This window comes from Camarhynchus parvulus, chromosome 8, assembly GCF_901933205.1.
Source record: "Camarhynchus parvulus chromosome 8, STF_HiC, whole genome shotgun sequence".
In the NCBI taxonomy this organism is placed as follows: domain Eukaryota; kingdom Metazoa; phylum Chordata; class Aves; order Passeriformes; family Thraupidae; genus Camarhynchus; species Camarhynchus parvulus.
In genome coordinates, this window is record NC_044578.1 from 21,492,100 (window position 1) to 21,516,252 (window position 24,153).

Here is a 24,153-nt window from a genome sequence, read left to right on the forward strand (position 1 = left end):
CTCAGTTTTCCAACTTTTCAGTTCCAAATATCCACCAACTCAGGTCTCTGACCTAAAATTTATGGCCATGGAATTTAACTTCAGATGTATAGTGGGGAAAAAATCCTGTACACTAGTTGAAACAATGAAGACTGACTGCTTCTGTTGCCTGATGGCTGGAGAAATGTTTGCAGCTACTTCCATGCCTTGTTTTTCAGTCTTCACTGAGAGCTGCTGCTCCTGCCTGCCTATAACATCAGCTTGGGTGTGCTGTAGATCTGCAGGCTGTCAACATCTTTAACTGCAGCTAAAACAGCATATCCCCTTCTTCCTGCTGTACCTGGAATAAGGAACAAAAGCAGGCCAGAAGCACCCAGCCTTTCACTTAAAAAAAGGCAACAGAGGTAAAATATTCTTTCTAGGATCTACTGAGGGCACGGCCAGGTTATCAGAATAGACAGGAGAAAAATAGAAACCATACCTTTTCTGACAGATCTATGAGGAGCTACAGTTCTACCTTGAGCCCTTTTCTGGATTAATTAGCTGTAATTTGGAAGTTCACTCTCTGCTACATACTGCTGTGACTAAAGTGATATTTTCTGGTAAGACTGGTAATTTATAAGGCAACACTGTTTTGGCATGCTTTCCAACACAGGTTCTGCCACAACAAGAGAACAGCAAAGAATGAGAAGTACTTAAGAAGAGTATGTAATTCAGCACAGCACAGCAATCCACTCTGTTTTCAAGAAGGAGGGAAAGATAGAAGGAGGAAAGGATGGGTATTTCTCACCCTCTTTCCTTCCTCACAGCGAGTCACCATGACAATAATGGTTGCCTTCTGTTCCCAGATCATTCTCCAGAAATCATCTGTGGTTTCATCCTTGGGGCCTAGAAGGAGATAATTTAAGGGACTTTTTCAGAGTGCAGCCACATGGAAAAACACCTGCATGCTTAGCCAGGCAATCTGAAGAGCTAACCAGAGATCATACAAGTAACAGTCATACACTTGATTTCATTATGGCTGCTGCCATTTAAAGACTCTCATCTGTATCTTTAGTGCATAGCTATGAAATCTGAAAACTTCTGGTGTAAAATTATACAACATGAGAAATCTGTCTTTGAACCACAATTTATTAATTGTCACAAAATTCCCTAAGCAAAAACTCATTGAGTAGTTTGTCACATTAAATTTCAAAATGTGAGATCTTCTTTTTTCCTTTAAGATTACTAATAGGATTTTACTACTCTAAAAAAATGGAGGAATAAGATGATAAATTACCTTGTGCAGCAATATATTTTCTTGGTTCTTTGAAGCCCTGTGAAAAGTACATTGTTACCAACTTTTAGAAAGAAAGCATCAACAACATAAAAGGTTTGCAACTTTAAAAATAAATTCAATATGCAACAATTCAATAATACCAAATACATTACAAAGGTGAAAGCAACCCCAATGGAAATCCTCTAAGGTACTGATGCTTCAAATGCACAGACTACAGGATTTCTTCCATAGTGTCCAAGACTTTTTTAAAGTAAAAGTCACTCACATCAATATAACTTGCATTGATATAGTCTGATCCTGGATCTCCTGGCATCTCTGAGAGCTCAACACGGTTATGGTCATCTGTTTAAATAATTTAAACCAAAACAATTATATTATCTCAAGGCAGTGACAAATCAAACATATATAAACCATGTTAAAATTATTACAAATACTCACATGGAAGAATATCAATGTAACGGTTTTTGTTCTGATTATGGGTCTTTTTGGCCTCTTTTATAGAAAATTTACTGAAGACTCTAGGAATACTCTGTAAAATACAAAATTTATTTTATTAGTTAAGGCTAGATTTAAAATTGTCAAATGAATATGGAAATAATTTGGAATTGCTGAATCTGGAAGGTAACATTGTACCTCATAAGATATTACTTCATATATTTCTTATATCTAAAGTTTAAAAAATTCTTCTCCTTAATATAGTTGGTATACATCTCCACAATTACATATTATTTATATCCCCATGGCTATGCGGTAAGACAAAGTTTAAAAATATGTATTAAAAGGCACTTTAGAATGAGAGGTACTTAGACTGCATGCTTTATACTTTTGCTGAAGAACAGCTCCAGGAAAAAAAGAGTATTTTCATCTTACAATGGGGGGAGAGTGGTAGCAAAATTAACTGAGGACTATTTGACCTTAACTTAGACTATTTGACCTTTCTAGATTATTTATTTATTTATTTCTAACTAGTACAAATACAACAGTACATGTACTTCTAACATGCTCCTGGACGGAATTCTTCCAACCACTTGGATAAAAACCTGTGGTATATTTTGAGTGAAGGACAAACCTGAAATTCTTCCAAGAAGAGCCTTCCTTCATCTGCAATCTTCCTCTTGTATGTGTCCAGCAATAGCTCTGAGGGTATTGGCTCTATGTTGAGAAGTTGCTTGTCATCATCTTTAACTGTGTAAATAAGTCAAATGTTTATTGTTACTGATGTTGAAAATGTCCATTGCACTTCAGTAAACGTGATTCTAAAACTGCCAGATAAATTAACATAAGAACTAAACTCTTTCTTTTAACTTGGTGTATTTATTTTTATAAAACTGGTGTTGCCTAAGGCAGCTGTGAGCAAACAGGCTGTGGCAATAAGAGAACTTTTCCAGCTCTGCTGTCTGACCGGAGACACCTCTGGAGGAGGCCACATGCAGGGACAGCACATCAATACTTTTGCACAGTGGTGACTGCCATATCAGGGCACAGCAACTGCCTCAACAGCCACAACAGTTCCACAGCCTTGCCTTCTGCCTCAGTTCTGCTCAGTCATTGTCAGTGATTAAAATAGAACAACATGTATCTCCTAACTTTCCACATTTTCTCCAATTTGTGTTCTGAGTTGCAATAATCTGCAATATCAACTTGAATGAAAAAATAACAATTGAAAAACTTTTAACACCTCTTACTAGACATATATTAATTTTTCATTTACATTGAAATGTTGTGTCTAAGCAAATGGATTTGAATGTCAACAAAGTCCTACTTCCCATTTAATGTAGTTAGTTTCTGCAAATTTTAGTGCTCAAAATTATTTTTTTCTTGAAGCTTTCTGGTATTGACTGATCCTGTCCTTCTTCACAGGCTTTGAAATCTTGTGCAAAAAGGTGCACAAAATTTTCAGTCTTTGGGATTTGAAAGTCTTCAAAACTTTTCAGTAAAAAATAACTGGCTAATGTTCAGTCTCTTGTTTTGGAAAAAGGTGCACAGAAAAGGGAAATTATGTTTGAAACTAGATTTTATTCTGGACTTATTCTCACTGTTAAACATATCACAAACATTGTCTGGGATAACTAACTGGGTTTTTAATTGACTAATAAATAAGAACTTTTCAAACACTGATGAACTTTCAGTTCATTCAAGTATAAATACTTCTTTTATGCATTTACTGAAGTATTTTTGTCCTCCATATAAGGTGTTATCATATTGATATCTGTAATCTGTGTATGCAACCTAGAATGCAAATAACCCAAAGTCGGTAGCAAGACCTGAGACTAATTTTATTTCCATTTGCTAAATGGAAATGAATATGAATTGCTAAATATATAAAAATACTCACTTGCAACAAGGTTCACGCCTTCCGAAGAATTGCTGTAAGAAGCAAAAGCACCTGTAAATGCTTTGACTAGTAAGATATATATAATAATAAATTAATAAAATCATGAAACAAGAGTGCTGTCTGTGAAACAAGAGTGCTACACCTGGGATTATGCAGAGGTTGTTGGGATCCTTCTCCACCTGCCCTCCTGCCCCAAGGCAGAGAAACAAGGTGACCACATCACAAACCTGTAGTGCCTGCATGACTTTGCCTATCTCACCTACAACAAACGTGTGTTTAATTTCTTCACTGAAGTGACTGCTCACACCATCTTCTCTTCTCTTGCTAGTGACAGAAAACTAACACATACACAAAATACAGTAAATTGAAATGCTAAGTAGCCACAGGCATCAGGGAATGCAATGGCCATCCTTCTATTGCCATCCTCTGTGCTACAGAGCTGCTGAGCCATCGAGAGGGCACTGTAATAACAACACCTCCCTGAGCTATTGTTTAGGGTGAACAAGTTTTTAAAAGAGTTCCAAGAAAGTGTGGATTATTTTTATTACTTTTGATTTAAATCATGAAGGAAATGTTCTCCAGATATTTCTGATTTTTTTTCCACAAAGCTAGGGACAAGTCATTTTGTTCTGTGCCCCAAACAAGGGTAGAGCAGCGAGATTTTAAATCTATTTCACTATATTTGTTTTGTTTGGCAAACACCAAAAAATTAGTTTCTTTTTAAATGATTTAAAGGTAAAAGGATGTCTTTTCCCAGGATTAATGAAACATCAAATTTGTAACATTTTGTCACTACCCACTGTGAAATCTTACGGAAAAACCAAAAGCCACACCCATGCCCCTTCCATTTATGTAAGAGAGGGAGACAAACATGAAGCTTACCTAAGCTTTTTTTGGTGAAGATCATAGATTTTGTACAGAACCAGCAGTAAAGCAATTACAGTCACAATGATCAAGAATACCAAGAATATAATCAAGGCTTTAGAATTATCTACCAACAGAAAAAGAATACATTTATTATTTTCAAATTACTTTATAAAAAAGAAACATGTATACTCCCTAGAATCAGTGCTCATCAAATTTTGGCTTGGGGTCCTTTTTGAGAAAAAAACTAAACAGGTTTGAGTTTGCTATGCCAAAGTAGAGGAGGGAATTCTATGTTTTCATTAAGTAAACTTTTCCTTAAATTCTCCATGTCCACCTGTCAAAATGCTACAACTCACTGGCTCAGCATTACTGTGCTTGTCTCCTGCTCTGTGTGACCTGTACAGTTCAGCTCTCAGCTGTTCCTGATCTGGGAACTGGGAACCTCTGCCAAGTCACAGATGTTCAGCTCCTGAAATGCAGGATCCGAACACAGGAAAATAATCCAAAAGTGAATCATGTCAGTCAGAGAAATTATTTTCTAGTTGCATTTGAATGTTTCCTGAAGAAACCACAGCTGTGTAATAATTCTGAGTTATGATTAATGACTTGTCAACATGATCGGCTACATTAATACTGAATGGGATATTTTTCAAATGCAGATCAAATATTAACTATAAAACAGGAAGTTTGGATTTTTAATTAGGAGCAATTTAACTGAATTGACAATTTACAATTATTTATATTATGCTACAATCAAAAGGGAAAAATGCTGTACATATTTACTTACATCTAGTTTTTATACTCCCCACTGCTTCTGGCCCATCGTGTTCTCCATTAAAGACGAAGATCTGCATGCAGTGGGTGACAATAATAGAGATGTTCAGATATGACAAGTAAAAATTTCTGCATACAATTCTTAAAAAACAAATTACAATGGATTTTTCAAATACATCCATCTATTGACAACACCATTTACAGCAGTGTCTGCTGTCAATCTCTGTATGGACATTTATCGCGCAGCTCAGATTTCTACCCAAGTTACAGCAAGATCTGGATTCAAAAATATGGAGATGACAGGAAAAAGAATTTAGAAAAATAGGAAACACACTTAACAAAATAAAAATCAGATGCATCTCAAAATAAAATCAATTTTATCTTTTATTAAGCCTCTTAAATCTGAAAAATAACTGTCCAATATATAAAAACCTCATTTGCTGCAACAGTAAATATACAAATAGTCCACTGAATTTGATGGTTTTAGTACAAATATATGTATGGGTAGATAATTAATAGAAATTTAATTAAATAGGGTGTTTTCTTACATCTTTAACTTTTGGGTACTTTAAATGGTGTTAAAACACTTACATTGTTCAAATGTGTTTGTTTTGTCGTATATTTAATATTTATTTGATCTTTTATATTTCCTTAATAGAAATTCCTGTCAGATCTAAAAGACAGCTTGCAGTCAAATATTTCACACTGGTTTGTTTTTTAACTTGTGAGTTTTCTATAACTTGACCAGAGTCCTTTCATTACCAACTAAGCCCATAAGGCTTTCTCCAGTTTTTGGGAAAGAATTAAGCAAAATATCTGCAAAGCAGAAGCCAGGATTTAGAGGTGCAGAAGCAAATTCCTTCTGTAAGGGAAACTGCTCACTGAAAGTGGTGAACAAAAACCTTTAAATGGCACAGTGGTCCTGTTCTACTGGGACAATGCAAGGATCTTTTGCTCCTACAGGACCTCATCTTTATTTTTCATATACAAAGCTCTCTGAGCAGCATCTGTTTGGAAAATCCTGACAAAATATTGACATGAACCTGAGATTACTCAAGTTCCCTGATACTGCATTTGTGCAGGTAAAGTCAGAGAAGGAGGAAAAGACTGTGGGGAATAAGTGAAACTGCTTCCTAAAACTAATACACTGGTTACTTTCTTGCCTAAACTTTACTGAGAGGAGCTATCAGGATATAAGAAATATTCCTACTGGGCCATATGAAGGGAATCACACAAGACCATTGGTTTTGCAGGCACCCTCAAAAGGGTGAAATGCCTGACACAAGAGAAAATTTCAGGAATGTGAAGGCGTAAACAGAGGATGCTATATTTTGTATGGACACAAGGACTGGCTTGTAAGAAGCTGATGTAATGGCATGCAAAAGGATCTGAACTGCTTTATACTAATTAGGCCCTGAAGAGCCAAAAATCTTCATCCATTAAATGGAATATGTTTTAAAAAATAAAATATCAGTCCTACTCAAGAAACTGTTTTAATCTTATGGAAACCCCAAACTTCTCCTGAGCCAAGTACAAACAGTCTATTCTGCTTGAATTTTTCTTGCTGTTAGAACCCATGTGGAATAGCACACCAGGGATTATTTGATAGGTTAGGCACATGTGCATTTTAGTTCCAAAATAACAATTACATTTTTTACACCTGTGGCCTATAGATTAAAAATTCACCAAATTTGCCTTTTTCCCCTAAAATCAAGCATAATATACTTAAACAGTGAAAATGCAGCAATATTTTATATATTTTAATACAATAAGCTAACTTACCTTAAATGTATAGTTTGTCAGGTAAAAGAGATTTTCTCTTTTAAATTCACATTTGCTTTCCCTTTCAGGTTTTTCATCATTCTCCCAAATCAATATAAATTCTGCATGTGGTCCAAACACACTTTGGTTTTTGCATGTAATCTGGACAGCATTATCAGCTGTCAATATTGTTTTAATGTGATTCACTTTTTCTGGTACTGTAGACAGAAAAAAAGAGTTACTTGCTCTATTCTCATAATTTCAAACCCAACATTTCAAGCTGTATGTGCTCATGTCTGTTTCCTGTCTTCTCTCAATAACTTCATATATTTTCTTCCTTAAAAATTTCAGTCCCAATTTAATAAGTAACAAGATAAATAATCAACTTTGACTTAATCATGAGCTTATCTAAGTCGAAAAAGATGTGAAGTGGAACTGAAATGCTCTACTGACAGACTGCAAAAATAGTATGATGGCAACTCTCTCTTACATCTGACATCACTTTCTCGTTTGAGAAACATGGGGCAACAGACAAGACAGGAGAAAAAAAAGAGCTCTCCATGTGAATATTTGTTTCAAAGCTATTTTAAATTAAATTTCTCCCAGAAGTCACTACTATATTCTAATACTTAGAACAGCGTCCTTACACTTAAGTCTGGCTTCAAGCCACAAAAACTTTTTAATGATACAGAATCTGTTAAGTTTACGTTAAGTTTAATCTGTGGTTTCAAACTCTAGTTTCTTCTGTCGCAGCAAATGTTGCAGGTTTCAGACTGAGGGGCACAGCCAAGGGACCCTTCACTATGAGCTGGTAAAACCTTTCAGAAAGCAAATGAGGCAGACTTTGTAAGGCAACCTCATTTCAGTAGCCACATTTCAGAAGCCATATCTCAGTAGCCACATTTCAGTAGAACACCACCATGGAAATTTTCTACAAAATCATGTCAACTTGCAAAACAGCATATTGAGAAAAAATAAAACCAAAAAACTGCAGCTGATTTTTTCTTCATGTGAAGAGCTAAGACTTGTAAGGCTCTAAAAGCAAATCAAATATCCCAGGTGAGGAGTGGCAGGATATTTGACTTGTCTGAGTGTGAGGTTACATCATAGCTGATCATTTTTATCCACAGGGCAGATCTGTTAAGATTCCTATTCCACATGCTGCTGAAAGAGCTGTGACAGGGAGAAAGTGAACATTTCTGGAGGCAATGTGTTTGTTGAAGATGAAAACATCTTTTATAAAATGTAGGGGTTTTCCTGCTTCCAAGGACATGTGTTCCACTGTTATATTTTTCAGTTCAAGAAGCCATAAAACTCTTCCACATCCTGCTTGACTCGTTATGAACTGTTGTGACAGTTGAGAAGGTCTAATTAATACCATTAATTCATGATGCAACTTGTTCTTTTTGCAAAAAATAAGTGAAATGAGGTTGTTTGCATCCATAAACTTATATGGCAGACTTTAATCTTCACCTGAGTGGAATGCAGAAAATGGGGGCTTCAAAAGATAATATGCTCAAACTAGATTTTCGTAGAGAACAGAACCACAATCATGCTCATATCAGGGCTGCCTAAAAATTAAAGCCATATTTAAATTTGTATTACAGTGAAGTCTCAGATCAACCTGTTTATATTTATCAGTAAATAATTTTATCAGCTTTTTTTGTTTTGTGTGGGGCTTCAGGTGACAATTCTGATCCCTGTATACTTCAAACTATACATTTGAAAGGATAGCCCCAAAAAGATGCACAGACCTTTCTGTCAGCAGAAGGGTTGGCACACATTTTTTCATCTTTAACCTAATGTTGGAAGCTGTGTACAGGTACATCCAAACTAACTGACATCCATCACAGATAGACAGTGTTGGTGTAGCCTGGGTCTACTTCAAGCAAACAGGTAACTACACAACAGAAGCTTTCATGCCACAAAGAAAAAATTAAACTTTTTATTATCTTTTTGCTTAATTCAATTTTTTTTCTTTATATTGGGATATAATGCTTCCTAAAGACTTCACAAGAATTTCAAATAATGAAATCTTCTTTTTAAAATTATATATATAATAATCATATGAAGTGCATAATTAAAAAATAAATCAACATTAAGTAATTTTAAAAGGGACACTAATTATATGAATGTCAGTACAATTATTTTAATTTTAATCAGTTTCTTGGCTAATAGTAATACTATGTATAAAATACAATGAACTACACTAGGAAAGTACAAATTCTTTGTGTTAGTATCAGCTTAGGTCATAACAGTTAGCAAGCAGATTTACCTCCTGCAGCTGTTGTAAATTCACGGCTTTCACTGCTACCTTCAAGCCTGTAATTGTGTTTGTTGGTTGTATATGGAGTCACAGATACAGAAGCTCTGGTATAAGGTTTAAATCCATAGAAACTATAATGAGTTGTGTTGATTTCACTGTGATGAAACACTGAAAAATGAAATTAATGAAATTAATGAAATTAATTAAATCTGTGTTAGGAGCACAGGAACTCTTACACTTTATCAGAGCTACCTGAAACCACTGTCACGTGTACTTCTATTTAATTACCTTAATCTGGTTGCTGTGCTTTGCTTACCAATGCTAAGTGAAGGCTCAGGAAGAAGAGGAAATACATAAATACATAGAGAGTATTTACATATAAAGATTCACTGAAATGTAAGATGGCCTAAACAGCATATCCGGAAGGAGTGGCCATTTAGCAGAAGACAATCCCCTGGCTATAACCATCCAAACTTGTTTATGCCTAACTGCCATGCATTTGTGCCAACTGAAGAGTAACAGGGCCATGTCCTGACATGGTAAACTGAATAACTTCAACTGAAAATTCAACGGGAACAACCTTAAATGAAGGAAATTTTAACATTTGTCTAGAATAAATTGCAGTGTAAAGAGATTCCAATAGGACTTGACTAGTGCATTATGCCTGGTGCTCTGTAATTATGTACATGCAATGAATTATTTAATTACTTACCTTCACCTTCTACCAAGAAATTCACAATGTAGCCATTTATGGGACCATTGGAAGTGTCCCCAGGTGCTGTCCAATTAACTGCTACACCTGTGGTATTTGTATGTACTATTTCAAGCTTTTGTGGTGCTCCTGGAACTGTTGTAAAAGAAAAATAACAATAATTTGCAATAAATGAAAATAAAATTATTCCTCTTTTGACATATTTTCATTAATTAGATTAAATTTCATCTGACACTAAAGCAAAATACCAACAACGTGTAATTTTTTTTGTACTCTATTTCGAGCAGGTATACATAAGTATAAACTGAGTATATGTAAAAACATCATATTAAAATAATTTCATACATTTAATTAAGTCAGGACAAGGTGAATACAGCAACATCACATTTTACTAAAATTGTCCAATGTCTTCAAATCAAGAATTTAAGACTTGTCTCAGACTAGGCCTGCACTTTTTTTCGTATGTGCATCTTCATTCAAAATTCCATACAGGTGACCATGTTCTCAGTCTTCAAAACAACAACAAAAATAATCAGAGTCTCTGACAGAAGGAAAGAAAGGCTCAGGCTGGAAGACTGAGAGGGTGACTGCAATGAAACAACAACCACTAAGGCAAGAGAGCAGGAAGGAGGAGCTGAAGGAGAATCTGAGTGTGGCAGAGAATGCTGCTCAAAGCGTATCTTTAACCCCAGGAAATCCAAATAATGGGTTTCATAGTAGGAGTTCCCAGAAATATGTGGAACGTAAACCAAAAGCATTACACTTACCACCATAGTCTGTATGTATGGTGAAGCTTTGGTTGGCAACATTGTTTTCATAAAAATGTATGGATCCAATGCAGTCATACAGACAGTTTGGCAATAAATTTTTCAGCACTTTGCAAGTTTGATTTTTATCTCTAGACTTTGAATCTGTAGACACAAGAAGAGCTTTATCAATATTTTTCACAGCTCCTAAAGTATGTAGCACCATTCCCTACCATATTTATTCAATATAATTTGTAATAAATGATCATGATATTCCAAACAGAAAAATATACAACCTGATCCAATTACAAGATTTTAGGTTCTTACATACTAACTTAGTTTGCATAGACCTTTACTTTTCATCAGTAAAGGTCAAAATTCGACTTTCTAAGGAAACAGCTTTCCTACAGAAATCAGAACATGTCATGGGGAGTCTGGCAGAGCCCTGGAATGGCTTCCTAGCTCTTCAGCTCCCCGAAGCAGGAAATCTCCAGCCCCAGACATTCATCACCCGTTTTTCTGGGACACATGAGGCCATTCAGCATCCATATCTGCCCTATCACACGAGGTGCCTCTAAGCCAGCATGTCCTCAAGGCTGGCTGACTCCAAGAGCAGAGAGCCTGGCCTCACACCACCCAGGAGCCTGCACAGCCACTGCCAAGGCAGCCTGCAAGGGGTCAGCTCACAGCACAAGCACAGACTGCAGCATTTCCAAACTGCTCAGCACCCTTTCAGAAAATCAAACAGGACCTCAAAATCTCCAGAATTTGTGCAACTTTTGAAACTGCTGAACTCAGCAAAAGAGGTCTCGGGGTTTGAACTTTCCCAGATCTGCACTTGTGGGGATGGTAGTCCTCCAACTGGCAATCCCAGGAATTCTGAGCTACCCTTTCCTCAGACTGGCACTATTAATTTAAATCTGCCAGTCTTTCACCAAAACACAACATCAACAATGCTTTTAAAGAGAAATAAATAAACAACCCACGTTCAGAATGCATTGGATGGAATGAATGTGATGTCCCATTGCAGGTGACAGTCACGTTAGCACAGGCAAGTGAGCTACTCCAGCATAACAAGGCAGATGTGTTGGTTGGGTCCTCGACTTTAAGAGATTCCCTTGGGACTGGAATGGAAGAATATTATACATCATTGTGACATTGGCTATACTGAGTCTTTAAATAACAGTTCATTTATGTTTTTTGACTTGTTCTGCAATATGAAGATACAATCAGCATAGAATAAAATACAAAGAATTTAATAAGAAATGGAAAGCAAAAATTGGAAAAGCCTTCATGAGATAAAGACACACAAATTATTCAAATAATAAATTATTCAAATAAGGTATTCAAATAATAAATTAATGTTTTAGTGCAGACATTCAGCATAAACACCAGCTTTGAAGTGTTGGCTGGTCTTGCTATTGTTTACCACAATGCATATGGCAAATGCAGTTAAAGTTCCCTTTTTTCTTTAGAATGAAAAAACTATTGTTTGTTTTCATTGTTTCTTTCAGAAAATACTGCCAAGTTTTATTATACAACTCCAGAACAGCTTGCAAACCATGGACAAAATATGAAAACTTTCTGTCTCATTCTCTGAAAAGCAACAAGAATAGACAAAGAAACCTGGGTAAGCTGAATTACTGCATGTAAAATAAATTTAAAAAAAAAGAAGAAAAGAAACTACTAAAAGCCTTGTACACCTACCTTCTGGAACAAGAAAAGAAGAAGAAGTACCATCTGAACACCTGCCATTTTTAACTTGGACAGTGTAATTCCGGCATTTCGGAAGCTCTACTGAACGGTCGCTGAAACTCACAGTTCTGCCTCTGTCATGCCCCAGAATAATATATTCTGTGTGTTTTGTGAGATTTTTCAGGAAAACTTCAGCCATGTTTGAGTTGTTCTTAGAGTCTTTTATATCTTCGATAATAGCTAAAAGAAAAGCTACTGTAAATGGAGGCGAAAAGACCAGAATTGTTAAATAACTTTAATTTTACTTCTTCCAGAGCTGGAAGACATTTTATAAAATAACTAATTACCAATTTTATATGCTAATTGATCAGTTGGGTCTTTTTTGCTGATTTATCAGCTTTATCAATTTTCTGTATTTGAGTTTACTATTTGGTCACATTTCAAGACTGAAGGAGAATAAGGGGTATGGTTCTTACCACAAGTTGCTTCAGGTATCACTGTGGTAGTTTCTATAAAAAAAGAAAACAATATGAAGGTCTGTCTTAACAGATTGGGTATTTTTTCCACAAAGCATTGGAAAAGGGTGACCAGTACTGCCCCAAACTCTTTTTTCAATATATTCAATACAAGTAAATGTATTTAGCACTCCTCTCTCATTGGAAATAGGGAAGAAAACATCAGCTATACATAACACCATTCTTTAACTAGTTATTTTAGGGATCATGTGTCTTTCACAATTTGCCAATGACATCAATGAACTAGAAATCAAACTGGTTATTAGTAACACTTCTGAGTACAAAATTACACAAGAATATTCCAAAATCACATACTCTCATAGCAGTATGATAAACTACAGCAGTTTTCCAGGATATCTATGCTGTGGAATGGGTAACTGAGTTGTATAAAATGTCACCAAAGAAACAAAATTTACCTGCTTTTTGCACTGCCATCTTACCTTTGGAAAGAGATTTATACAACAGAGCAGATTATTTAGTGACTACTTTTACACTGGGATACCCAAAATAAATTTTTGCTGCTATTTTCTGTAGAGAAGCTTGAGCAAAGGACTTCATCCTGAAAACAGTTACTGAATATATCCCAAGGTAAAAGTGTCACTAAAACACACCAAAATCTAATTTTTTTCATAGAAGGTAGGCCCTAGATTTCCTGCCTTCAGGCTGGAAGTCATCAGCTGGATGGTGGCATTAAGCAGAGGGCCAACAGAGGGACCACTGGAGAGTCACCAAGTCTGTAAGGGGCAGAACAGCCACAAGTAAAAGCAAGTTCAGTTTGTCAAAGAGCAGGCAGCAGCCTACAGCCACTTGAAGGACAGTTCAAAATGGAAAGTGTCCAGCTTCTGGATGTAGTTTGCACAAGCACATACATATATTTAGCTGACCTGACTAATTCCTTACAGCCCAATGGCAACTAAAATCACTGTAAGTGCTTGCCCTACTGGATCCCAAGAAAGTATTACTGCTGTGTGAAACCAAAGGGAAGACACTGGAAGACAGAGAGGCACACAGATCTCAGATGTATTCACTTTTTTTCTGCTGCTTGGGCAAATTTCTGTGAATAACAAGAGAAGTACTGACACAAAAATTGACAAATTTACGCTCCTGTTATATGCCACTGTGTAGAAATAATTTCTGTTTTGCACTTGCTTGACAAGTAACAAATCTGGTATCTTGAATATTACTCATAAACAGTTAGTAGGGTTCCTAAAAACATCCTTAAGTTTAATGCAATTGTGTGTCTAATTTGTAAGCTTAGGTTAAAAACACTCCAAATGAATTGCCTCATTCAAATCCATTTTCTGTGCATGATGTATCAGAACTGTGGTAACTGTGTGCAAGTTTGTCACCTATTGTGTAAGTGGAGCTGGGAGTGGGGCTGATCCCAGTGCTTGCTGGCATGTTGACTGATGAAGTGGTGCTGTGCAAGGATGTTGAATTGTAATCATCTGTAAGAAAATAAACAACATATCAGCATTAAAAAGTGAAATTCATTCTTTCATATGGCTTTGTCATCAGAAATGTCCTACACTACAGCACTTCTCTGTTTTTGTTTTGTTTCTTAGGGGATTTTTGTCATCTTTAGAGAAGACTGCTGAAAGAAAAGTGATGTTAATATATTAAATTAAAAAAAGAAGAGTATTTAAATAGAAAGCAAATTTTTAGGAGTATACCACTTACAAATTAATTTTGCTATGTACAATGACTTTCTTTTGGTCAACAGTTAGTCATAATTCCAGATGAAGTCAAAATAAAAATAATATTTCAACCTATGAACTGGGAAAAACTAGAACATTTTGCTATATTCTTACAATAAAACACAATTATGAATAGTGCTTGTGTTGTTTCACAAACAACAACTCTAGGGTAGTGCTCATTTGCTGGGTTATGTACCTTGCTCACTCATTGTATTTCTTACTATACTTCATTATTTATCCCCCTGTTTATAAACCACTGACCAGTCTGTATATTCTCTATTAGGCTCATTCCTACTGCTCTTGCTTTGGGCCCAGCCTTGTTGGCAGCAGCTGGCGTTTTGGTGCTACTGTGGTGACTGCAAGACTCGGCCCTCCGATACCAGGTCCTGCACGTTATCCTGGCATTGCCACCATGCCAAAGCACAGACACCTTTTCCATTTGATCAAAATGAGCTGGAAAGGCTACCCTGGTGCTGAATGACTTCGTTTTCCCCTAGAGTTTTGAGAGCAGAGCGTGGCTGCTAAGGGGAGAGAGCAAACCTGCAGGAGCATCCCCGAAGGCAGAGGGAGTGCGTGCGGTGGGGGCAGCGGAGCCGCTGCTGCGTGCCGTGCTGCTCGGGGCCGTGCCGTGCGGGGAGAGGTGCGTGCTGTGTGCGAGGCTGGCACCTGCGGTGAGAGGGACAGCAGGGTCGGTCATGCTCCATCCGGTGTGCCCGGCCGAGGAGGGACAGAGGGACAGAGCTGCCCACACCACCAGGGTGCAGTGCTGCAGCACTCCCATACTGAGACGCTGGGAATTTTTAACGAAACAAAGGCACATCAAACATTCAAAGTGCAGGGGATTCAACAGGTGTCAGACGAACAACCAGTGAGTGTTTTTTTGTTATGATTGTGCCTTTCATGCTAAATGCTGTGTTTTAAAATATACCTAAATACATTACTCAAAACCAGACTTGTCGGATATTCCTGCCTATTAAGACAGCATATTTCATTTTGTTGGGTGGATGAAAAGGCATTATACATTCTGTGAGCTAATTGTGTGTGAGAAAATGAAAGAAGAATTTGTCAAGAAAGAAAAAAAAAATCAATGCAATTCTGCCATGTAAATTGTTTCTTACCAGTACCAGGTGTGGTCATTGTAGTCTCCTCCCCTGGAAAAGAGAGAGAAAAAGCGTAACTTAAACTTTCAAGGAATTTGCCAAAAATATAAAGACACGTTCCTTCCTCCCAAATATCGGCTAAGCTTTCCCCAGGAAATTACACATTCTTAAGTTATATTTAGTGGATATAGCAACAACCAGATGCCCAAAATATCAAGTATACAGTCACAGAATCACAGAATGGTCTGGGTTAGAGAGAATCTTAAAGATCATCTAGCTCAAACACCCCTGCCATGGCTCGGATGCCACCCAGCAGATCAAGCTGCTCAGGGCCCCATCCAACAAACTTCCAGCCACCTGTTTGGCTCTTCCTTCCTCCTTCTTTTGCTCTTTTTCTACCAGATCTTTCCTACTATGTTTGCATCTTGGAATTTATTTATCTCTTTCTTGTGGCACATGTTTTTTCAGATAGAACTTCTCTGTTTATCATTTCTCTTGTTACTTCAGCTTCACTACATGGCACTTCACAACTGCTGTATCTTTACTCTTGAAAATAAACTCCTTCAACCTTTAAAGCAGAAAGCCAGGTTTATGTGAGAAACTGCCATACTTGTGAGGGATACATAAGTTCATGTATCAGCATCAAAACCATGTCCCTCATTTCTGACACAGAAGATCAACATAAGCAGATACCCTGGGACTCCAGAGATTTTCTCCTTATCGACCTGACAAGCAGCAGCAGTGTTGGCTGCTCAGTGGCCACCATGGATTCTGCACCCTATATGAACAGTTCAGATCGCTGACAACAGCCATTCAAAACACACAACCAGTGACGGCAATGTCACCTGCAGGGAGTGAGAATTTCTTGGTGCTCAGACCTGTCATGAAATGTGTCTAAGCCATGATATGAATATGAATGTAAAAGCTAAAGTCTTGCAAATACTTTTCTAGTCAGCAACCGAATTTGTTGTGCACTGTACATTATGCAAGATCTCTTACTACAACTGACAATTTGGAAAGAGCCAGTAGCCTGATACATTACAGAAAAAGTATCAACAGAAGTCAAATGAAGTTTGGCTAAAAACAGTAATGCAGTATGTATTTATTTACAGAAGTGGGGAAGGGTGTTGCCTAAAATCTGGTCCATGAGATGAGGATATGGGTCTATGAGGTTTGCCTGAAATCATATTAAACTATCAAAAAAACATTGCTCTTAATTGGAAGAATGTAAGTTCTAAAATGTAGCAAACTGAAAACAGATTGAATAACATGGGTGTAGAAGCCACTATATTAACCACTATATTAACAGGTCTAGCATGTTAATTCATTTATATCTATATACCTTCATTGAAACACAAAGCTACAGAATCTTAGCACGTGAAGCTTCCTAACCTAAGGGAGGTTACAGATAAGAAACAAAAATATAACTCATCTTTTGAGCTTTCAACGTACCTTCAGCATCTGAAACCTCCTGTCTGCAACATTTCTTTACAACAATTGCATGATCTATAAATACATGCATTAAACTGCCAAGGAACCCTGTAAAAGTAACATTCATATCCATTTGTATTTGCCATAAGCATTAAGTTTTCGATGTATTTTCATGGTTTTGAATTCAGTGTTTGAAAGCTGGCAGTTAGTCATTCTAAATTCCATAATGTGATTTTCTTTTTTCAAAAGGCTTATTAGCTGAAGAATCAATTATTCCCCCTCCTTTTCCAAATCTTAGTTTGGTTTAGCACATCAAATATACCTCAAGCCAAATATTAACTTTCTGTGAGCATCATTACAGATTAACTTTCACTTAGAAACTTTTCCTAGAACCGAATAAAAGAAGTTGCAGAAAAGTTAAGCTCTAAATTAAACTCTGCCCAGATTAGTGAAACATTCAGAAATACTTTTCAAGCTATTTACTGATCTGTGATGCAAACATAATAGAGACAAAATGATACACATCAAGATTGTCTCTTCCAAGTAAAGTGAGATAATAAAAGATCAGGGGATCATAAGCTTGTCAGTGTTGTGTTGCCTCATTAATTTCCTCAAGCTTCCTGCGAAAATAATTTTCCCCACCCTCCCCCTTGTAAAGTTAGAATAATGCTAATAGCTTAAATAGAGTGTAAGGTTTATTGCTCACTCCCAGTGAGCATAATCATAGAACTCCAGGTTAGAAGAAACCTCAAGAGATCACCTGGTCCCACTGCCTTGCTCAGAGCAGTGTCTTAAAACAGTATGGGAAATAATAGTCTGAGATTGCCCTTTTTCCTGCCTATAACTAAGCACTATCACTTTAACAGAACTTCATGGCAGTTTTATGACCTTCTAAGTATTTCAGGGGTCTCCTGCTCTCCTGTGATTCCCTTCCCTGATATGCTTTATTATAGCAATGGAATAGGATGCAGTTGAAAAGAATTCAATAGGTGGCACCAGAACACTAAAAAATCCTCTCGAAAAGCAAATGCATTTCCCCATGAAACCTTTTTGAGAGATACTGGGTAAAATGAAGGAAAATCAAGAAGAATCTCAACACTCCAGACTCTGTTACTCTGAGATTAACAGGTATATTGCTACTACTAATTTTCCAAAAAATGTCCCAGCACTAACAAATGTCTGAGCTAAGCTCAGGCTACCCAAGTTAACCTCAAAGACAAAACTGTTTGCTCATGTTTATATTCTAAAACATAACTCTAGAAACACGAAAGCTGAAATCCAAAAATATATTTAAAATGTAATGAGGATGTCCAATCCCCCAAACACATGCTGTGCAGTACGAAAGTTTGATGATTGCCAAACTAAGCAAGTTGGTCTGAGTTTAAATGGGAACTACCCCAAAACTTTTCTCAGAGCCTAAACTGCATCCAACCATAAGACATTCTTAAGATGATATGTGTATGATAACAAGGATAACATCAGATAACCCATATGGAAGAATTAGAGTATAAAAAAGTTCCTACTACTGTAGTAAGTTTTTTAAGCTTCCCTCTCCCTTCTCTTGATTTGGCCATCAGTTGGTTCCTGCTGACATACCTAAAAGATTTCAAATGATCCATCAGTAATGTTTGAGCAGATCTGGCGTTAATCACATGCCCTGGAAAAAGGTATAACCAGCAGCTCATCCCACAGGCAGATGGGACCCTGGCTAATTGCTTTCATTCTCCTTCCTACCAGTCAGTGGACAGAATGCAGCTGCTGCTTCAAAGAAAGGTTTGAGATGCCAACAAAATACACCTAAAACAAATGAGTTCATCACTCTTTCTCCTGAAAGCCCAAAGATGTACTAGCCCTGTGAGTGAAACATGGGAATACTGTGTTATGAAGTACTTTCGATGTTCAAAAAGAAGAGCAAATGGAAAAATCATGAAAGAATCCAGGCCACCAAAACAAAAAGCCAACCTCTCAAACCCCTAGGACAGGAGGCTCTCTGGGTCACATCTGGAGGTACAGGAGCTGCTGCATCACCTCTGCAGTACTGACTCTGCACTCACTGCAATACTGTGGTTACACCTGTATAAGAAGTCCAGTTGTATAAGGAGACAGCTTTTTGCTGTCTTAGAAAAATGTTTTCACTTGGCAGGACCGAGAACTCAACAGAAGACAACTGACTGGGACCTACAATATGTTAAAAGACAAAAATGTGTTTCAAGGAAGTCCAGGGTGTGATCTACTTGAGCAGCAGGAAGAACCAGCACACATTTCCTGTGTGCATGTGCTATTAATAACACAAACTCCAGCTGATAAGATGGAGATCCTGTTGAATCAGCATGAAGAGCCTAAAAATGTTATCATGTTTAGAGGGGCAGAAATCCATTAGCTTATGACATGAAACATGTCTTTTAATTCCATTCTGCTGTTTAATTTGCACAGTGAGTAATGGACCTGGTTTTGTATTTCCTGCTGGACTGGCCAGGAGGGCCAGGAGGCTACACCTGCATGGAGCAGCTCAGGCTGTCTGCTCTGAGCACAGGATTGCTGCAGGACTGCATTCCTCCACACACAGAGCACAGAACAATGTGGGAAGGAGGATGCTCTTCTGCTAATAGTGCATTTGGTGTTTTATCTAGCCTGGTGCCATACCAGCTGGCTCTTCACATCCAGCTGTACTCCTCATGTCTTTGCCAGAGCTGGGAGGGGGCAGAGGAAGTAATCCTTCCTCTCAGCCTCGTGTCTGTAAAACAGTTGGCAGCCGCGTTTTGCAGCCAGGAAAAATGCTTACTGATTCTGCAGAGCTGCTGCCCTTTTCCCAGGATCTCTCCAGCCTTTAGTATATTGGACAGACCCCAGCAACCCCCACCAGGCAGCATTTTACACCAAGCAACCAATGTAAGTCCAGATTCTGCCTTCCCTCTTTTCACAGCTGAACGGCACTGCTTCAGCAGGGTCAGGGCTCTTCACATCTGCACAGAAAGCAACAGGATGTGGTCTACTTGTTCAGATGGAGTAAAGCTCTTTGAGGGGGTCTCCTAGCAAACAGCACAGACATTGCAGCTCCCCTGCCAGCCAACACTAAATTGCAAAAAAAAGAACAGTTCCTGGTGGGAGGTGAAGGGTGAGTAAGGCAAGGAGCCTCACAAAATGCTGCCAGCCGCCCTTTGATTTATTTTTAAACTTCAAGTGGGATAGGATGTAATTCACACCTGCTTTAAAGCTCCCTTGTGCTGCCAGAACCAGCTAACGAGACCTTAAAGCAAATGAGCATCAGGCCAGAGATGTTACAGTTATTTTTGCTGAAAACACAAAACTGAGGGATCCATTGCTACTTTACAAACAAATCCGGGCAGACCTAAGAATAAACTAACAAACACTTAAACATCTGAGTAATTCTATACCACAGAGGACCCCTCAAATTTTATAGGTGGGATCACATGTGCTGAAATGCTTTCATAGCATAGAGACTACAGAATTACACTTCATTCTTATCTCTAATTCTGGGGAAGAAAAAACGAATAATATTCCCAGTTTCTGGATGAACTGATGCTTTTTGAAAATCGAGTAAAAGAATGCTATATAGACTTCATATTAAAAATATGTGAATTTTTTCATGCTCTGAGTCCAAAAATAAACTACTCATTTGAGTTTACAGTGTAGAATTTTCTCAGGTGACAGAGACATTTCTGAGGGTCCTAAAATAAAAATATATTCTTGTGATCATTGAAGATGAAGCCATCAAATCACTTCTAAGTTATTAATTGTCTAATTGATAAAGTCTTCATAGCCCTAGAGCAATCATAGAAGTTACAACTAAATAAACATTATAATTTCTTTTCCACAGGCAATATTTACAATATTTATTTTCACCAGAAATTAGGGATAAAATGTTGAAACTGTAAATTTTAATCTAACAGAAATTCTAAAATGTTCTGATTAAGAAATTCCAATTGTTTGCTTTTGATATCTGGATTTTATGTCCATTCTGACTTTTCAAAACGATAATTAAAATAGTTTCCATCTGATTTCTCAAAATATTCTTTTTTGCACAAGTTCATTAATAGTTGCCTCCCATAGCAACTCCTTCACACAGTGCATCCCTGCCCAAGAGCCTGATCCTGGCACTCTTTACTGTCCCTTTAACCTTTGGCTGAGGCATCATCTGAGAGTCAAAGGCCTTTTTGTTCCCAAGCACCTGCCAGTGCTGAGGGTTCACTTGCAGTGGGAAGGCGTGGTCTGCCTGCAGAGCCCAGCTCAGGAGTGAGAGCTGCTCTGACTACAGCCAGTGATAGGATGTGGTGTTGGGCTTTCGGTGAAAACTGACCTCTGAAATTAATGCTTGCTCTAGATCCCTCTCCTTGCTGTCCACCTCCCAAAACTAGAGTTATCCCTATCCTCCTCAAGTTCAGAGTCAACTGTGAGATGAATCAGCATTTACAGCTATGGAGAAGGCGAAAAATTCAAATTAGCCAGCAATCATGTACAAGGGGAACAACCAGAAGAAAGGGAGGGAATTAAGAATTTATAACACAATGTTATAAATACATACAAGGAGGAACACAATGTTACAATACATGTTGAATATTTCTGACCATTAAAAAAAAATATTTTTCTAGTTCTGATTATGCAAAATAAACACAGGAGTATAACTTTTCCAAAGGAAAATAAAAACACAGAGCAAAAGAGAAATTTCCCTGAAGAAACATTAATTTAATGGAAGTAATACTTGTTACCAATGATATATAGAATTTCTAAAAACCTTAAACCTGAAGTAGAACAAAAACCAAAACCAGCAAATCAAATTCTTTTTGCCAACACAGTTCCTGCAAACCTAAAATAAATACCCAGGACTATTGTGTGTTTAGCAGTCAGAAGGAGGGGCTCTCTATCACTTGCACCATACTTTAAATGACATTTTCAGCCTTCACAGGACGGCTTTGCAGTAACCCACTCATACAGCTACAGCTAACGACGCCTTTGCTGCCCTGTGGTTTCTCTCATGCTGTTTACTTCTGCCTTTCTTCTACAGAACCCTGCTCAAAAGGAAGAGGGTGCAGCATACTGTGGTTTTGAGCTTAAGTGCTTCCAAATGCAAACGGAGTTACCATAGCACCCACATGCCCAAGCAATCAGACTTATCTTAGTGCTAAACCACTTCTCTAGTGCAGTCATGAAACATCCCTATTAAACTCCTTTTCATCACATTTGCATTTGTAATTATTTTCAGTTGTACAGGTTCATTAACATGATACAGTGAGGGGTGGCAATCTTTGGGATGAAGTCCAAACTGCTTTGCAGGGAGTCCTTGTCACCATGTGAATTGTCTGCGAGAGAGGAAAATATCAAACCCTGATGTAACAGTTCCTTCAGCTGTGAAATGCTGGGTACTCTCCACAGTCATTAAGAAGCACCTTTGCATGAGGAATGAAAGATTGGCTGTGATATTTGTTTGGCAATTTTGTGCAACATGCAAAAAAATCTGTGTTAATATTTGGTTTGCCCTTTATATATTTTCAGTATTTGTGCACAGAAAGTCTTGAGCCAGATTCATGTTGTTCCCATGCTAAACTTCTCTGCTCCCCAGGGCCAGTCCCCCTAACTTCAGTCATGACTTTTCCAGCCCTGCTGGATCCTTCCTTGGTCTTCCTTTCCCCCATCTACCTTGAACAGAAACACTTGCTCACTTGCTCCGTATTGCTCTGCTTAATGGCACTGACAGAATGCTTCTGGATTTGCTGAATGTATATTGTTTATGGCAAGCAGGAGGAAGAAAGAACTTACACCTATTTTATCATCCTCTCAATTTGTACTCCCACGGTTTTTGCAATTGATGACTCTATTGGTCACAGGAAGCTGTGAAGAACAGCAGAAGGCAGCTCAGGTCTCAAGAGTTTTGATCAGAAAAAGAGGCTACAGCTGAGCAGCCTGCCTGACTGACTTGATGAGAGTGTGAGGCAAGGGGCAAATTTAATTTAAGGCCCTTCATTGGACCATGGCTTATTTAAATATCTGACTCGCTTCTCTGCTTCTCAGAGACGGATATCTTTGAGTTTCTTCAAGATTAAAGCATTATCTAGTTTTCTGCATCTTCCTGATTGATTACAACTTTTTATGTAATTTTGCCAGCAATAGAAAATGGGTCCTTTGCTCTAAAAAACAAAATCAACTCGGATATACTTCTCTAAACTGTCCTGAATTAGCTCAAATTCAAACCATAAACAGTTTAGTACCATTTGAAGAGTAGGGGAGGCTGCAAGTAAATGATGCTTAAGGTCTAGTTTAACCTAAGTCTTTCTGTGAGTCTGGGATTCTAAGATCAGCATTTTAGCCACTGATAACATAAAGCCTGTTGAAATCAGAAATACCTTCTGTTTCTCAGAGTTCTATTAGCATGAAATCTTGGGTCAACAGCTCTGTACTTAGTGGGAGCATTATGTCAGTGAGGACTCTAATCAGTGATTTTCAAAAAGATTCAGCTTTTAAAAAGAACATTTCTTTCAAGAACTGACATCTGCCTGTGAGTTATTCCTTTTCATAATAATATTTTTCTCTGATCCGCTGCTATGTTAAACACCCTACCAAACCACTTGTTTGATTGCTATGCACTGCAGATTTTTTACTGATAAAAGATATATAACTGTACCACAGGAGCTCCACGGTTTCACTTTGGCCAAGGATGGAGGGCAGGGCAAGCAGGGCTGCATGGTGGCACAGACTCAAGGCAGCAGGACCAGAGTGTGACAAATGACAGAGCAACAGCCCACCAGAGAGCAACTCTGAATAACTGCTGCAAAGGTGTAGCAGCACCGACAGCACCTGAGTGTCATATCCCTCAGCTGCAGCAGCTGGGGACAGAAAGAATCCAGAGCCCCCAAGGCTGCAGTCACAGATCTCCTCTGGCCTAGGGACACAGGTGAATGTACAGCTGCAGTTCACAGAGCTTTTCCCTTCAACAAGGTAATTCAGTACTGCTGCAAAAATCACACTTTTCAGACAGTGCTG

The 24,153-nt window shown here is 37.8% G+C and overlaps 1 protein-coding gene across 3 annotated transcripts in view; it reads right to left on the reverse strand.

Annotated features, from left to right (window-relative positions):
* The window catches only part of PTPRC (protein tyrosine phosphatase receptor type C), an 86,953-nt gene that overhangs the window by 8,741 nt on the left and 54,059 nt on the right, over window positions 1-24,153 (reverse strand). For all 3 annotated transcript variants that reach the window (XM_030953891.1, XM_030953889.1, XM_030953890.1), the window contains 16 exons: window positions 15,745-15,777; window positions 12,891-12,923; window positions 12,427-12,654; window positions 11,706-11,843; window positions 10,741-10,884; window positions 9,974-10,108; window positions 9,271-9,429; window positions 7,017-7,213; window positions 5,248-5,308; window positions 4,476-4,584; window positions 3,594-3,625; window positions 2,328-2,443; window positions 1,697-1,787; window positions 1,524-1,600; window positions 1,259-1,295; window positions 770-867 (listed from right to left, as the gene is read on the reverse strand). In XM_030953891.1, coding sequence (XP_030809751.1) covers window positions 770-867; window positions 1,259-1,295; window positions 1,524-1,600; window positions 1,697-1,787; window positions 2,328-2,443; window positions 3,594-3,625; window positions 4,476-4,584; window positions 5,248-5,308; window positions 7,017-7,213; window positions 9,271-9,429; window positions 9,974-10,108; window positions 10,741-10,884; window positions 11,706-11,843; window positions 12,427-12,654; window positions 12,891-12,923; window positions 15,745-15,763 — 1,674 coding nt within the window. In that variant the 5' untranslated portion in view covers window positions 15,764-15,777. The remainder of the gene's footprint in view (window positions 1-769; window positions 868-1,258; window positions 1,296-1,523; window positions 1,601-1,696; window positions 1,788-2,327; window positions 2,444-3,593; window positions 3,626-4,475; window positions 4,585-5,247; window positions 5,309-7,016; window positions 7,214-9,270; window positions 9,430-9,973; window positions 10,109-10,740; window positions 10,885-11,705; window positions 11,844-12,426; window positions 12,655-12,890; window positions 12,924-15,744; window positions 15,778-24,153) is intronic.